This window comes from Pleuronectes platessa, chromosome 20 (genome assembly GCF_947347685.1).
Source record: "Pleuronectes platessa chromosome 20, fPlePla1.1, whole genome shotgun sequence".
Taxonomy (NCBI): Eukaryota; Metazoa; Chordata; class Actinopteri; order Pleuronectiformes; family Pleuronectidae; genus Pleuronectes; species Pleuronectes platessa.
The window spans coordinates 8,525,354-8,540,827 of NC_070645.1; the positions used below are offsets into that span (position 1 = coordinate 8,525,354).

At 45.5% G+C, this 15,474-nt stretch overlaps 1 protein-coding gene and 1 long non-coding RNA gene across 2 annotated transcripts; one reads left to right on the plus strand and one right to left on the minus strand.

Moving 5' to 3' along the window:
- Positions 1-7,778: 7,778 nt before the first annotated feature.
- Positions 7,779-10,809, minus strand: LOC128425923 (uncharacterized). Its single transcript, XR_008333204.1, has 3 exons — positions 10,529-10,809; positions 9,170-9,377; positions 7,779-8,814 (listed from the first exon to the last, which is right to left on the minus strand). It is a non-coding gene; the product is annotated as an uncharacterized LOC128425923 (long non-coding RNA).
- Positions 10,810-14,110: 3,301 nt separating this feature from the next.
- Positions 14,111-15,474, plus strand: rrs1 (ribosome biogenesis regulator 1 homolog). The gene has a single exon (XM_053412637.1). The coding sequence runs from the start codon at positions 14,159-14,161 to the stop codon at positions 15,275-15,277; it is 1,119 nt and encodes a 372-aa protein (XP_053268612.1). The 5' UTR covers positions 14,111-14,158; the 3' UTR covers positions 15,278-15,474.

Genomic DNA, 15,474 nt, shown 5'->3' on the forward strand with positions numbered 1-15,474 from the left:
TTAATTCGATTGAGTGGCTGTGATTTAAAAGCTTCCAGAGCTCGGCATCAATCAGCCGAACTAGTCAAATAAAACTAATGTAATGAATCAATCAGCGGAGGTACACACATTAATCTGCATCTCCTCTGTCAGGAGCCGTGCCACCATCAGGCTTTAAGCCACCGGGGAGAGGAAACGGTGGAGGCACACGAGCGAGAGGGGGAGCTTATGATCGGGGACGGAGGAAACACATGGAGGTGGAGGAGAAGAGTGAGATGCCGGGTGGATGGACGGCAGGTAGCTGGACATCTTGTCTGGTAGATTCATCAGGGCGAGTGAGTGGACGAGTTCTCGGGATGAGGGATCCAGACAGACAGCTGTCAGATGGAGGAGAGGTGCCAGGACCTCTGCCATCCTTCACTGCCCCACCCACCCACCCATATTGAACAATTGTCTCCACTAAGCATTCCTACATGGGTTGAGAAAATCCTCCCACTGATCCCGGATCTAAATAAATCACTTTGAAGCAGCTATAAACACATTGATACAAAACTGGAAACAGGAGTAATGAAAGTGAACATTGTGGACAGTGATAATATGTGTTCTATTACATATAATAACGTCCTAAGTTTGTCCCTAATGCCTCGACTTTTTTATTTTCTGAAACGCTTCTGTAAGAGCAGAAATGTACTTGATCAAAATAAAATGTTTTCACATGCAACATTCTGTGAGTTGCTGTGATTATGTGTGTGTATAAATATTGTGAACACAGACTTTACAATCTTTACAAAACTACACAATACATAAGTACTCTTATATCATTGTGATCTTATATTTTCTATTGTATAAGTGACATGTATATAAGAGGTTTCAGCTTTGTGCCTAAACTCTGTTCTGCTTCACGAGTTTATGCTATTATGTGATATTTCCTTTCACTGATACACGAGTCATGTTCAACTACGCGGCAGACTTCCACTCCCACACTGTGAAGATTTGTTTGCTTGCTAAAAATGATCTGTAGCTGCCTCGAACTTTAGCCCCCGTAAATGAAGTTTTTCCGCTAAAGGGTCAAATAAATTAGCTTCTGTTCACGTGCTCTCCATTGCAGCTGCCAAGCACATTAACCCTGTGAGAGACTTTTTCCGAGCCCAGAGGATACGTACTCGTGGTCTTCACCCAAGACGCTGCCTGAGCTCCTGAAGGGGGGGGGGGCTCCGCAGGTTTATCCACTGTAAATCATCTGCTTCCTTTTGTCCATGTGCTGCCGCGGCCGCCTCTCTCCGGGCCCGTCTACACATCCCACCACATGTGAAGATGTGAAAGTCTCAGATAGACGCACGCTATCTGTAGATTCAACAATGTCAGTTTCCCCCCCGCTCGACACTGACCCGACACTGTGTGCCGTCTAAGCCGCTTACACCGCATCCGGCCCCTCAGCCTCTAAATCTCCTCTTTGTTGCACGGCTCACATTATAACATCTTTCGTAATCTGTGGAAAAGCTTCTGCGATATCCGCAAAATTGGATCTTTGGCGTAAACAGTGTGGTTTCTTTTCTCTCTTACCACACACTGGCTGTGCGAATGCCCCGAGTGAGGGTGATGACAGACGTCTCCCATTATAACTGATGGTCGTGTCACTGGAACACGTGGTTTTCAATCCGGCTCGCCACCATTACAATGCACTTTTTTGATCTTCATGATGTGATGCTGCACAAAAACATTGACTTTACATCCATTTTTTTGGGGTTGCTGATATAGACACTGTCACCTTTATTATGTGCATTGGATATAAAATTGAATACATATGTGGCGTGGAGTAAAGGTGAAGCGATTTATATTAGCTCTCACTATTCCTTGCAATTAAAGTAGAGCACCTCTAAAACAGTCACTAAGTGCCCTGTGACGGCAGCAGGTTGTGATTGCTTTGGAACAGAAATGGAAGAAATTAATTCCCTCGTATGCTCATTATATTTGAGCACCAGCATTTACATAGCTAATTGTTGTTTCCACTTTAAAACACAAGTCAGTAATATCTGTCTAATTACTTTGCTTTAAATGTGCAATAAGTAGCGTTGGCCACAGGAGTTCAACTTTGGTGAACTTTGGTGAACTTTGATGAACTTTGATGAACTTTGACTCCCGATATTCACTTCAGATTAACATAAGTGTGACTTGGCCTTGTTAGTTAGGACATCTTATCGCTTGCTGGCACTGACTGTTACCTCTTTGAAAATCGTTTGGATGCACTTGAGAGTTTTCGCTGCCTCTGAAGGTCACAGCTCCACAGCTCCAGTTTGCCCAGTTTAAAATGGTAATGACGCAATTAAAAGGCGACCGACATGAAACGTCCCCACTACCTTGAATCAAATTGTGGCTTTGTTGGAAACAAACACTTAATTTACACAAGTCAATAAAATATATAACTGTGCTTTGTCATTTTTTCAGACGTTTTAATGGAGAAAATTGTTCATCTTTAAAGTTAAAATAATGTTAATTTACCCGAGTTATGTTCATGCTTGGAGGTTCCACGACTGCCTTAACCAGCCAAGATGTGTGCGGAAAGCAAATATCCACTTATCATAGCAAACAGGTTGAAGTCGACAAGTTTCCCAAAGAACCTCCGGCGTCATTACCAAATTGCTCTGTGACCAGTGTTTGCAAGGTGATTTGTAATTAGTGTTTCCTCTCTTTTCTTTCCTCCTCTCAATCCCCACTGATGTGTCCAGCTCACTGGGCTGTGCACACAACGTCCACGCGGGGCTGTCGTCAACTCAGGTGGGCTTTCCCCGAGCTCCTTGACCCCCCCCCCCCTCTCGGCGTGGGCCGGCGTGAATTGCATTAGCCACAGTTATGTAAACATTAATTAGACCAGGGATTTGGATATTGGCCCAGCGCCACTCTCTGGCTTCCGCATTGAGCCGGAAGCCATCGAATCTCCGCTATGCACGAGTATGTTTTCGTCTTCCAGTGCACACGCATCGAGTGTGTGTGTGTCCGTCATGCTCACGACCATGTATACGTTAAACTCAGAGAGCAAGAGCTGAGTACATGCAGCCGTCTGCCTGATTTGAGCTGTGTGATATAACGCTGAGCCCTGCGGGGGGGGGGGACATAGTTTCATTTAACTTGGGTTGGCAATGACTTTCAAACAGGGCAGAAGGAAACAGGAGCCTAACTAACCACAAGTAGGTTGTACTTCGCCCGAGGCCATTCACACATTTACAGTCAGGATGCTGCTCCCCCCCCCACCACTCCTCCCCTCCCTGCAACAGCATGTAAGGAATTTTTAAATGAATGAATCCGTTATCTGTCCTTAATCGTCACTGACACTGAATCATCAGGTTTAATTTGGGAGTGCGTCAGGAGTCGAGGCCTCGCGGCTGTCACACACACGTTACTCTCCTCTGACACCATGTACGCTGGCAATGAGCAAATGAAACTGGAGTGTTAAGTTATCTATACATCTCTGCTGCAGAGAAAAAGTATTTATTTAAAAAAAACTCAAAATAAACCTGAGAATTAGCACAGAGCCGGGGATGTTTCGGTTTCGCTCTGAGGTTCTTATTTGGGGGGAAAAGTCGACGTGTGGGTGTGGGTGTGGATTCTTTGCAGCGACGGCGTGTAATGGAAATTAAACTCCCTCTGTTTACGAATTCCCTCGGAGAATTACAGAACTGAAGTCCGTTTTGATCGCAAACCATTTTAGCAACTTCCCCTGGAGTCCGACAAGCAGCAGGAGTCTCACGTCTAAATCTCTGAGCCTGTGTGGCCGAGGACAAAATAGCAGAAACGCCAAACAGCATCAGGCACCAGAGCGGGGTCAGTGTCACGCCTGGCTTTGAAACAGATTCAAGCCTCTTTCAGGGGCTGCCACCGTCTGAATCTGTGTTTGTGATGAATGAAGCAGGCGGAAATTTGCTTTTCAAAACTGCCCTTAAAGGTCCCTTTATGTTCAGATCTATTCATTTACTAAGGTTGCAGATTTGGCATTCTTTAGCTCAGGTTGTTTTGCTTCTTTGTGCTCAGGAACTGGATAAAAGTGTTTTTCTAGCCCGGCCATTCATTGAATCTTTGGGAGCCGAAGGTGTGTGAGTGACGATCGAGGTGCCGGTTTAATTTATCCGTCATATTCGAGGCTGTTGAAGTGTCCATTGGTGATCAGTGTTTCTCATCTAAATGCACTTACTTCATCTGGAACTTTCTTTTGGACAAGTCCGTTATTTGCACTTTCACCTTTGCAATTTGCCGTTTTCTACTTTTTGTACACAACTTGAAAAAACATGAAACTAGTTCTTGAAGGCAAATCACACAGAATTAACCTCCACCTCCGCAGTGAAATCATAATCTTTACTCATCTATGTGAACATCGGAGATGGCAACTTCAATCTGACGAGTTTGACACAGTGGAGCACAAAAGACGCCCTAACTCTAAGATCAAGAGTTAAAGGTGGGCTGTGGGAGCACTCTTTGAGAAATTCTTCTAAATTGTTTCCCTTACTCAAACTCCAGGGCACGAGGACGGGGGAGCACGGATTCAATTTACATATCAAAGCCAGCATACCGACGCTTGAGGGTCCCTGCATAGATGTATGTGATCCATATTATTTATAGCACGGGAACGTCCCCCGGGATCCTGATGCTGCTCGGTGTCTGTCATGCCATGAGAGGGGGGCAGTTGGGCGAATGTAGCTTGCAATTAGGTGACTGTTGCATCACGTCAGGCCAAATGGTTGCACGGTGCGTGACCGACATGCAATGGCGTCGTTGATCAGACAACCTTTTGGGAGAAGAAAGCAAAGTGGCTGACAGGAGTCACACAGACGTCAGAGCCGGGAGGAGGACCGGAGATCACACGGGGATCTTTAGCATTCCGGGGACACGCCGACACTCTGTTAGCGTTAAGTGACAGTGGCCCCGGGGATGAGCGGAGCAAGGTGACTCCTGCCCTTTCGTTAATGAGCACGGCTTCTCTGAGTCATTCAGGCAACATCGACTGATCCGGGAGGAGTCGCTCCCGCTGAATGGCGCAGCCGCTACACCCTGGCGGACGTCTTGGAGGATCAGTCGGCTCAGGGTGCGATTCTCTGCTCTGAATACATCACAGGGAAGAGCGTGAAGGCATCATCGCCCACTCCAGGTGAAGAAGGGAATCCAGTGCACGGTCAACTGAGGCCAGAAGGGAACTAAAGGATTGTTAAGTCAGTCCTGAGTAAAAGATACGAATGCATCATCGCCAAGGCTGAAACACAAGCCAAAAGAAAAACCTTTCTGAATTTGACCTGTAGCTGTGCCTCAACTCGGGGTCTGCGTCCCTCAGAGGACTCGGTCTACCCTGCCCACGAAGACCCCCTCCATCAATGGCCTGGTCTACGGAGGCTCTCAGTGATCGGTGTGACCAGCTCGTCCCGGCCTTACCGCTTTTGTCAAGCAGAGCTGAAGTTGGAATGTTTCAATGCCTCTTGTTTTGTTTCTAACATGTGTACTTAACTGTTCAGTCGAGTTAAAGCTTGCTACTCTTTGAAAAACAACAGCCGGGACACCACGCAGCCCCTGAACGGAGACACAGCTCATGTCTCTGACTTGGAATCACCACTTACTTCCTGAATTGCATCTCCGACTCCACTTTGGAGTTTTGAAGTTGGACAGACAGATGAAACGTGTGAATGACCGAGCAAATCCGTCTTGAAACATCAGTGGTGCGTGATGTGCAGCCCACGACGGAGATGACAGCACTTCCACAGTCAGTCTCTAAAAAGGGCAATTTGTCACCTGTCAGAACACATATTTAGTTTGAGACAATGTTCGTTTTTTTTTTTTTTACTTTCCATGGTCCATTGCCCTCAAATCAGTTGGCGTCAGGTTGATTAGCCCTCAGAGGCTAATAGCCCTCTTTCCTCTGGTAAAGCATGTCAGGGTACGTCATCCAGACAGCTGCCTTTTCTTTTTATAAGCTCCATTTTCACACCAGCTGATCTGTGCTCGTTAAACTGCATCACGAATGCTTTCCACGTTCAATTATAAATAGTTATCTGTGTAGCATCATATCTGGCACAAGCATACTTTCTTTAAGCCAAACTAATGTCTGATTGACCAGATTCCACGTCCTCCCTGCAGTGAACGATTCCCCAGAGGAATTATTGGCTGTCTGCATTCATTAGGCTCAGTATCAGTCTAATTATGCGCCAATGTGCACCTATGGACTAATTACCAGGGGATCAATAGAGGCCCTGGACGCCCCTCACGTGGGGGGGGGGGCCCCAGCACTCAGCCCCTCATTACTGGAGCTGCACCAAGGCTTCAAAGAGGATTTCTCCGGCTCTTCTCCAGGGGCCGGATGAAACATTGGGCTGCACAGTTTTGGCAAAAGTTGGTGTTTCTGCTCCTCTCGTTCTCTTCTTCAGTGTGTGTGTGTGTGTGTGTGTGTGTGTGTGTGTGTTTGTGTGTGTGATTATATTATGTGTGTGAAAAATACCGCAGGCTGCATAAAGCGATGACAAGCTATTAAAAGACACAAGTCTTGGAGCTCTGACGCGATTATGAGGTGAAAGACTGTACAAATTAAACCACAATGTTCATGCATTGATATGTAATATGATAAAGATGATGTCTGGTTATTGTGTGGTGCATTTAAAGGAAAAGTTTGGCATTTTAGAAAATAGACTAATAAATAAAAAAAATTACAATAATAACAAACAAAATTGTACTGTGCCCCAGGTTTTGCTTTTTGACTGCACTTGACTGAACTGTCTGAGGGCAGTGACTTATCTATCTATCTATCTATCTATCTATCCATTTATCTGTCTATATGCCAATCCATCTACCTATCAAGCAACTGCCTACTTATCCATCCATCCAGTCATCCGTCCGTCTATCTGTTTTTATATCAGGTAACAAATTAAGACCAACATTTGAACATGCATCAGTGTGATAAATTCACTTTTTATGTTTGGTCTATGTCCCATCTGCTAATATGGAGGAGAAGGGGGTTCATGAGCTATACTGCAACCAGCCAGTAGGTGGAGATCGAGAGGCTTTGGCTTCCCTTTTGGGAGCCGTCACATCCTCCATCTTTATATACAGTTAAGGGTACATACAGACATGAGTGGTTAATATTGTTCTCGTCTAACTCTCGGCAGCACATCACAAGAGGAGAACCTGTGTCCTGCATTAAGGTGCTCTAGTCAATATAAATCATAAATACTGAGTCTAATATCCAAAAATCCTAATTTCTAATATCTCTAATATCAATAGAGCATTTAATAAAGTCCACAATAGCTAAAAAGAGTATGATAGTTCCCGTTTATGATGAAAGAGACAAAATAAAAGATGAGTTAATCACTTTCTAATCATTTCATTCATTTTATTCTCACAAAGTTGCTGGACTTGGAGGTTCTGGCTCTAATCCCCCACAGTGCTGCTGAATCCCAAACTGAGGGACGACCTCTGCAAGTTTCCGTGACACCGGGCGCTTCCCGAGTCCGTCTGCTTCCAGCATCCGGCATGGAGCCGCCGCGGGGCGCACACCTCGCACTACACAATACGTGCAGACACACACTGATGATACGGTTGGAATGATATCTCAAGGACTCTCCTCTCCGCGCCGTGCTGGGTCTAGGACGCAGGCCAGGTTCTGAACTGACTCACCGGGGTCAGCGGGAGCGCGCACTTCCGGGAGCGTGCAGCTGTTTCCTGATCACCTGCACACCCCCGCGGAGGTCTGACTCCAGAGAGCAGGGCAACACCTGCCCTCGGCAAGAGCTCCAAACACAGAACTACCCTGTCTCTACTTTTGCCACGATCTGAAAGGTTTGAAATGAACGTAAGAGATGCAGCGAAGTGACTGGTAACTCTGCAGGCCTGGTCGTTGCCCCTTTCCCCTGCAAAGAAAAACACAAACAAACAGATGCTGCAGTTCATCTTCTGGCTTGTGCTTCTCAGAGTGTGAGATGCCACGCGGCGCAGGAAGCTGTGAGGCTTTGCACAAATGGTGTTTTTGTCCCAACCACAGCAGATCAATGGGGAGAAAAGCTCTGACCTCGACTGTCAGCCGATAAAACTCCTTAGTCTCCGTGCTCATTTCCCCCCTACGCCGTGGAAACAGGAAGTGAAGAGTGGATGTAATCTACAAAAGTGCCTAAGCCTGTCAGCGAACAGCGGGTTGTTTGCTTCGCATGAGCGGCTTTGGTGTTAACATGGACGGACGGGCCCGTTCATCGATTCCTCCAGGAGAAAATCATGTCACGTGAAGCTGTTAGCCGTGATATTTACTCCAGTGATGGATCTGTAGCTTCACTGTATGTTCGGGGAATATTCATAAGCCTCCTATAGGGCCTCTGTGACGCGTGCGAGCTCAGTCACTTCTTTTCCCTGAAGAAAAGCCGCTTGTTAGAAGAATACAATGACTGTGTCCAAAATCCCCACAGGGACATCTATGTAGAGGATTATATAGTGAGCTCATCGGCAAAAGATAAAAAACACTTTCAGAAACTTTTGGCCACATTTTGTTCGGTACCGATAATTAAGTAATTGTCGCAGAACGTTGACGTACAACAACCAGCTCGGCCGGTGGAAATCTTTAGTATTAATGCTTTTCGGTAGGAAGGACCATGATTAAATGTAGAAATAAACTTGTTGATGCGCTGCTTTGCTCTTATGTCAGGTTCCAACTCGTAGGTTTGACTAATAAAAGACTCACTGCGCCATCGACTGTTTGTAGCATCTGTGAAAACATAAACCTATCCTTCTTAATCCTAACCATAATTTGGATATTTTGGAAAAGCATAATATGGAATGTCCAGGCTTAGACGTGCTGTCCTCTCCCCATCGTTTTCCTTCCTGTAAACACCACAAGATCAATGCATTAATCTTAGATGTCACTCGGTTAGAAACCATCGGTTGCACACTACTTCACGGTGCATTGTGGGATAGAATACATCCATTATATAGGGTATTTTGAAAATGGCGAATTCACTGTATTGTGGAGCATATAGAGATTAATGAGTGACACAGCCAAGGTGTTTTTCTTTGAGGACAGAAAACTGAAAATCCTTTACAAAAAACCTTCCGCGACCACTATAACTATAAACATACACAAAGGAACTGTCAGCAGCTGATCACTTTTTATTTATGCCAGGATCGGCCAGGATGGTGCTGATGAGATGATGGTGCTCTGCTCCTCCGGCGCTCTCACCTTGTCATTAACGCTAACGGCTCAACTTTTGAAGGGAGGACGAAGTTTTGGTGCCCACGAGCTGGTTTCAGCATGAATGAGTGTCCTTCCTTTCCCCCTGTGATTCATGAATTTGCCGTGGCCACCACTCGACAGGTATTTAAAGACGAGGATACCAAAGAGCGAAGCACACGGATCCTCTCATGACCAACCCCAGTGGTTTTTTCGTCTGTGATGGAGTCAGAACAGAATAGAGACAACACACGCAGAAGTGAAACGCTGCAAATGAATTGAGCAAATGCAACACGTGCACACGTGCCCTGTAAATAAGGTCACAACAAGCGGCGGGAGTCGTCTTTGCAGCCCTTAAGAAGATGCAAACCACTGATGCGGGTCGGAGTAATGGATTCTCTCTGCTTAGTGAAGTATTCACAAGTTCTTTCATTCATAAGAAAACATTTTGAAATGTGCTTCATATTTTCACTATATCTCCGTTATGTCATTACGTAACAGGATCCCTTTCTAAATGAAGGCGACTCGCTTTAAGGTATTAAATCATCTTAAAGAATCATCCGTTTTTATCTGGATTTTTTTAAGTTTAAGGTCATATGTCGAGATGAAATGTTAATGATTTTTTTGTATGATCTTTCTATCATACAAAAAGTAAACACAGCAAGAGCATCTCCGGTTAAAGAGCCAGTTGAGAGCAACCCGAGATTTCGACGTATAGTTAGAAAAATGAGCGCGGCACGAAAAGCTCTCCGAGGAGCCTCGGAGAGGCACGGAGAGGGCGTTCCACGTTGGAGAGGGCGGTCCTATCTGTCCGTGTCCGTCAAAACGCAGAAGCATACATTGGCCTTAACTATACGTCGAAATGACGGACAGCCCACGGATAGCACTTGGCTGTGATTGGTCCGCTAACGCCAGCATTTCGGAATGGAAACTTCCTGTTCCATTCCCTACATCACAATAAACCAAAATCACAACTACGACTCTATGATTATTGTGACAAGTGTGTCCGGCTGACGGTGGCTGGTTAGAGCACTTACAGCATGTGTGTACGGTCACATACGGTTATAACGAACTTTGATAACGGGGCTAGCGGGCTAGCCACCATGCTAACTGCGGTGGGAACAGCGCAAAAACCCGCTGACTTTAATCCCACGGCTCATGACACTGTTTCTCAAACACCGTCAGGTTAGAAGCAAACACTTGGTAGTAGCTAGTATCGGGTGTCCGTGCTGACTGTGTGTGGAAGCTGGGGGGAGCTAGCTGCCTCCGTGTAGCTTCAAGCTGTTGCAGCTGTTGAATTAGCAACGCAGTTTGGAAACAAGACCGGGAAACCGCTGCGCTAAGAGACGATAACAAAAGCATTTTGACCCGCTGGGTGTCACTTTATTCAGCAAAAACTGTCGCGTCATCAACATCCTTTTTCTGTTAGTTGCCATCGTTCACTGTGTGTGAGGAGCCGGGAGGACGTAAATAAACCAGCGTGGACTTCTTCTATATACCTCATGAGGTAGGCTTGTCTAAGCTCGACTTCCGTTTCGCCATCTACTGTTCTGGCGGTGAATTGTTTTCACAATAAAAAGGCTCGTAGAACTATAAATCAAAAAGGGTCCGTCCGATCCGTCCGTCCGTCATTCCGAAACGGACTCGGAGAAGCATACTGAGGCCTTTACCTGCATATACAAAGCAGTCCCCATCTAAAGGCATGGTGCTCTCCAACCTAACCTACCAGGGCGGTGCTCTAACTCCGAGCTGTCAACCCTCACAAAGGTTTACATCAATACAGACTGAACTGTGAGAGACCTTTAAATACAAAGGCGCACACATTTCAGGGGTTTACAAGTTTGTGCGCTTGGTTTCTAAATGTCTTTTGAGCCGATGCGTGTTGTGATTGTGAACCAACAGGAGAGCTTCACCGGGGAGAATACCAAGAGCCTGCTGACGTCTGTGGGTCCAAGACACTGACTAAGAAAGTACTTTTCCACTTTTGTTATATTACTTTTTAACCCATAAAATCTGGGTAGGTGTGTTAAGGGCTATCGTTCTGTCTATATGCAAATTCAATCTAAGACATGGCGCTTTAATGTAGCTTCTATTATTACGAGGTTATGTTTTCATGATGCAAAAACAACGGACGGATTATCATAAAACTTGGTGGATCAGAAATGATCCCAATATATTTTGCTGCAGATGCAGGATTTGTTTTTTCAGCTTATTTAACATTGTGAGACCAAATTTTGTTTGAGTTCTAATAGATGAAGCTCAATGAAAGAAAAAACTGAGCACCATTTAGTTTGAATTTAAACTAAATGTGCTGACGTCCAAACGATTGTCCAAATCCAGTCTTGACTGTATGTTTTCAGGACCCTTAGCCAAGAGGGTTATGTTTTCTTGCTGTTTGTTTGTCCGCAGGATTATGCATAAAACTAGCGAAGTGATTCCATTGAAACGGTCTGTTAGGACGGGTCATGAGCAAAGAAAGAAACCATTCACTTTTGGGGGGAATAGAGACAAAGGAGCATATCCTGGAGAGTTTTATAATCTTCTTTTATAGTTTGACATTTTCACCAATTTCCCAGAGGATCATTCACGGATCGTGATGGAAAAGATCAGGGATGGCTGATACTTATGAGGGTGTCCAGTTTGTTGAAGATCCAAATAAAGATTTGAATCTAGTTTATTTAAATGTGGTTTCATAAGGGGACTGTTGGTGCCTCTTACAATCTACTGTGTGGACACTGAGGCCTCAGGTAGGACGAATGTCATTGAAAACCCCTGTTTAAAGTCCAAAAGGTCACTTTTCAATGAATTTTTTGGGGGAAATGGAGTCAAAGAATAAGCTTTATCTCCCTTGGCTGAAACTAAATAAGAGAATTTGATGGAAAAAAATCACGGCGCGTGATTTCATATGAAAGCATCAATGTGTGTGAGCACGTCTAACAGCTGTGTCTGAGACGCAGAAGCCACGATTAGGACTGGGCTGTGCTCCGTGGTCGCAGCTCAAAAGGGAACTGGGCTGTGTATTCTTTTCCCAACAGAAACCCCAAGGAAAGGTAATCCTGTTTGGATAAAGTCACCCTGGATCAAAAGAAGAAGGAGTAGGAGGAATAAAATCCTCAGGACTGTGGATGACACGGGCGGCCGAGGCCAGCGACCGACCGGCCGGCGGACTGGGTGTAAATTGGGTGACTTTGGTGGATCTACGTCACCGAGGACCTTATAGCTGAATCTCTGAATCACGACAGGCTCTTCGGCCGCTCTAATTACGCATTTCCTCCTCACATCTCCAAACACAGCAGCACTTGTGACCTTATCTCTGTGGCTGTCAGAGTGTTGGCGTCCGCGTTGGCAAGTGTGGTGATGAATGTAATTACCGGGGCCCAAAATAATAATACCACTGTCTTTATGCCACCGGCAGCCAGTCAGCCAGTGGTAATAAGACCCCTCCTCCAAATTAGTGCAGATACGGACAGAAATAGAGTTATTATAGGTCTGGATCTATGGAAGGAACATATAGAGAATATGTTGCACAGGCCAGTAGGGGAATTAATACATCACGGGATTTAAGCTGTCATGAAAACACTCATAGTAATCCTATTACAAAGTTTATCACAACTCCATAACTTAAAAACGATCTGTACCAATATCACTGTACTGTAAAGCCCTTTGATTGGTTATCAAGACTAGAAAAACGCTATTTACATACAGGGCATTTATAACATATATGTAGTCTATGTAGGGCAAATTAGAATGTTTCCATTTTCATTTTGTTCATCTGTTTGAAATTATTAAGCTGTCACTGTTTTGGAAGAGTTCTTTTACTGTTGCATTTTGTTACTGATATAATTCTGCTGTTTAAACAGAAGAAGAGTTAGTAAATCCAGATCACGAAGAACGCCTTTGAAATGTTGTTAGAAATATTATTTCTTAGCACAGGAGATGCACTTACATTTCCCGTTGAGTGTTTTATACATCCTATCAAAATGAAAGAAAGTAAACACCATACAAACCAGCCACTGAACACTAATAATGTGTCAATTTGGAAATAATATCTTGCTTTTTGATATTGTATTTATAACATGTGATGTTTCCAGGGTCAGTTTGGATAACACGCGATGTGAAATCTGTGACAAACTCCTTATGCTGATGAAGATCGTGTGATACATTCAAAAGCTCCACAGCAGAAACTAAATAGGCCCTGTGGCTGGAGTCACACAATATTGAAGATACATTATCTTTGTGCAAATATAATAATTGGTTAATTTGTCTCAATGTTGTGTTATTATATCAAGTGCCCCCCCCCCCCAAAAAAATAAAAATAAGCTTATAACATAAGCTTATTATCACCTCACCAGGATGATGGATTTTTCAATGAGGGATGTGATGATACATGGGTTAAATGACTGCATGTATAATAATAATAATAACAATAATAAAAAGAGTAAAAGTATTACTGCTAATGATAATAACCACAATAATCATAATAGTAGTACTACTAATGCTAGTAATGATAACAATATTTATAAGAGTAATACTACTACTAATAATAATAACAATAAGTGTAATACTAATCATAATAATTATAATACTAATAATAACTATAATAATAATAATAACATATAATAATAATAAACTTACAGGTTTACAGTGTGTCACTGGCATATAAACAGAAATAATTCATACTTACACTTTGAAGGAGACACTGAGGTTATCCCACACTCTTGTCATCAAGTTTTTGTTTTTGTTCAGTCTTCTTCTATTCATTTCTGATGTTTTTATTATGATTAAATCAACTCTCATTGGTTACTTAATGGATTTTAAATGTATGGTTCAATCGATGGATCAATCTCAAAGCACACACGGAGAAACGAAACGATGTCGCCCTCTTATGGCCACCGGGGGAAGTGCCGCTCCAGGGTGAACTGTGACCCGGAAGAACCTCGTGGTGTTTTTCCTGGTTCCACACGTGTGTAGCGATCTGATCCACAGCATCCGACCAACATGGCTGCGTGCAGTGCGGAGGAGCTGCTGGCTCAAGCGGAGAGGGACGAGGCGGAGAAGCTGCGGAGCATCACGGTCCACAAGGAGCTGGACCTGGAGTTCGACGTCGGGAACCTGTTGGCCTGCGACAAGAACCGCGTCGAGTCCCGGGACTTCAGGTCCCAGAAGAAAGAGGACTTCCTGAAGTCGTTGGCCCGCGACAACACGCAGCTCCTCATCAACGAGCTATGGAAGCTGCCCACGGAGCGGGTGGAGGAGGCGATCGTGGCCAAGTTGCCGGTGCCGGCGACCCCGCTGCCCCGAGAGAAGCCGCCCCCGAAGGCCCGACCCCCGACCAAGTGGGAGCAGTTCGCCAAGCTGAAGGGGATCCAGAAGAAGAAGAAGACCAACCTGGTGTGGGACGAGAACGCGAAGGACTGGAGGAGGCGCTGGGGCCACAAGCGGGCCAACGATGACACCAAGGACTGGCTGATCGAGGTGCCGGTGACCGCAGACCCCAACGAGGACCAGTTCGCCAAGCGCGTCAAAGCCAAGAAGGAGCGGGTGGCCAAGAACGAGCTCAACCGGCTGAGGAACATCGCCCGGTCGCAGAAACTCAAAGTGCCCGGCGTGGGTCTGACCCCCAGAGCCTCGCAGAACAAGGACGAGCTGTCCCGAGCCGTGAGCGTGGCCAGGACCTCCACTGCCTCCGTGGGCCAGTTCCAGGACCGGCTGCCCAAAGAGAAGGCGCCGAAGAACACCGGCAAGAGGAGGAAGTTCGAGGCCCTCATCGGCGACTTCTCCGGCGAGAGGAAGAAGCAGCTGGAGTTCCTGCGGGTCCTGGGCACCAAGTCGCCGCAGCTGAACATCACCAAGGCCGTGAACAAGCAGATGAGGGAGGAGGATAGAGAGGAGGCCGCCAAGAGCAGGAAGATGGCAGGGAAGAAGGGACGCAAGGGAGGGCAGTCAGGGAAGGGTGGGAAAGGCAAGGGAGGAATGGGAGGAAAAGGCAAGGGTGGAATGGGAGGAAAAGGCAAGGGAGGAATGGGTGGAAAAGGCAAGGGAGGAATGGGTGGTAAGGGAGGTAAAGGTGGTGGTGGTGGAGGAGGGAAGAGGAGATCTAAACCTGGGATGCATTGATGACTCTCGCCTCCTGTGTCTCATGGCTGTGCCTTGGCATCAACACATCCTTGATGCAACATTCAAATGACTGATGATGATGATGAAGAAGAGGAGGGTGATGATGTGACTGTGCAGGATGTATGTGGCTCTTCCACCTCATATAACTGTTTAAAAAAGAGAAATATGTCACTGTAAATAAAAATCCCATGACTGCC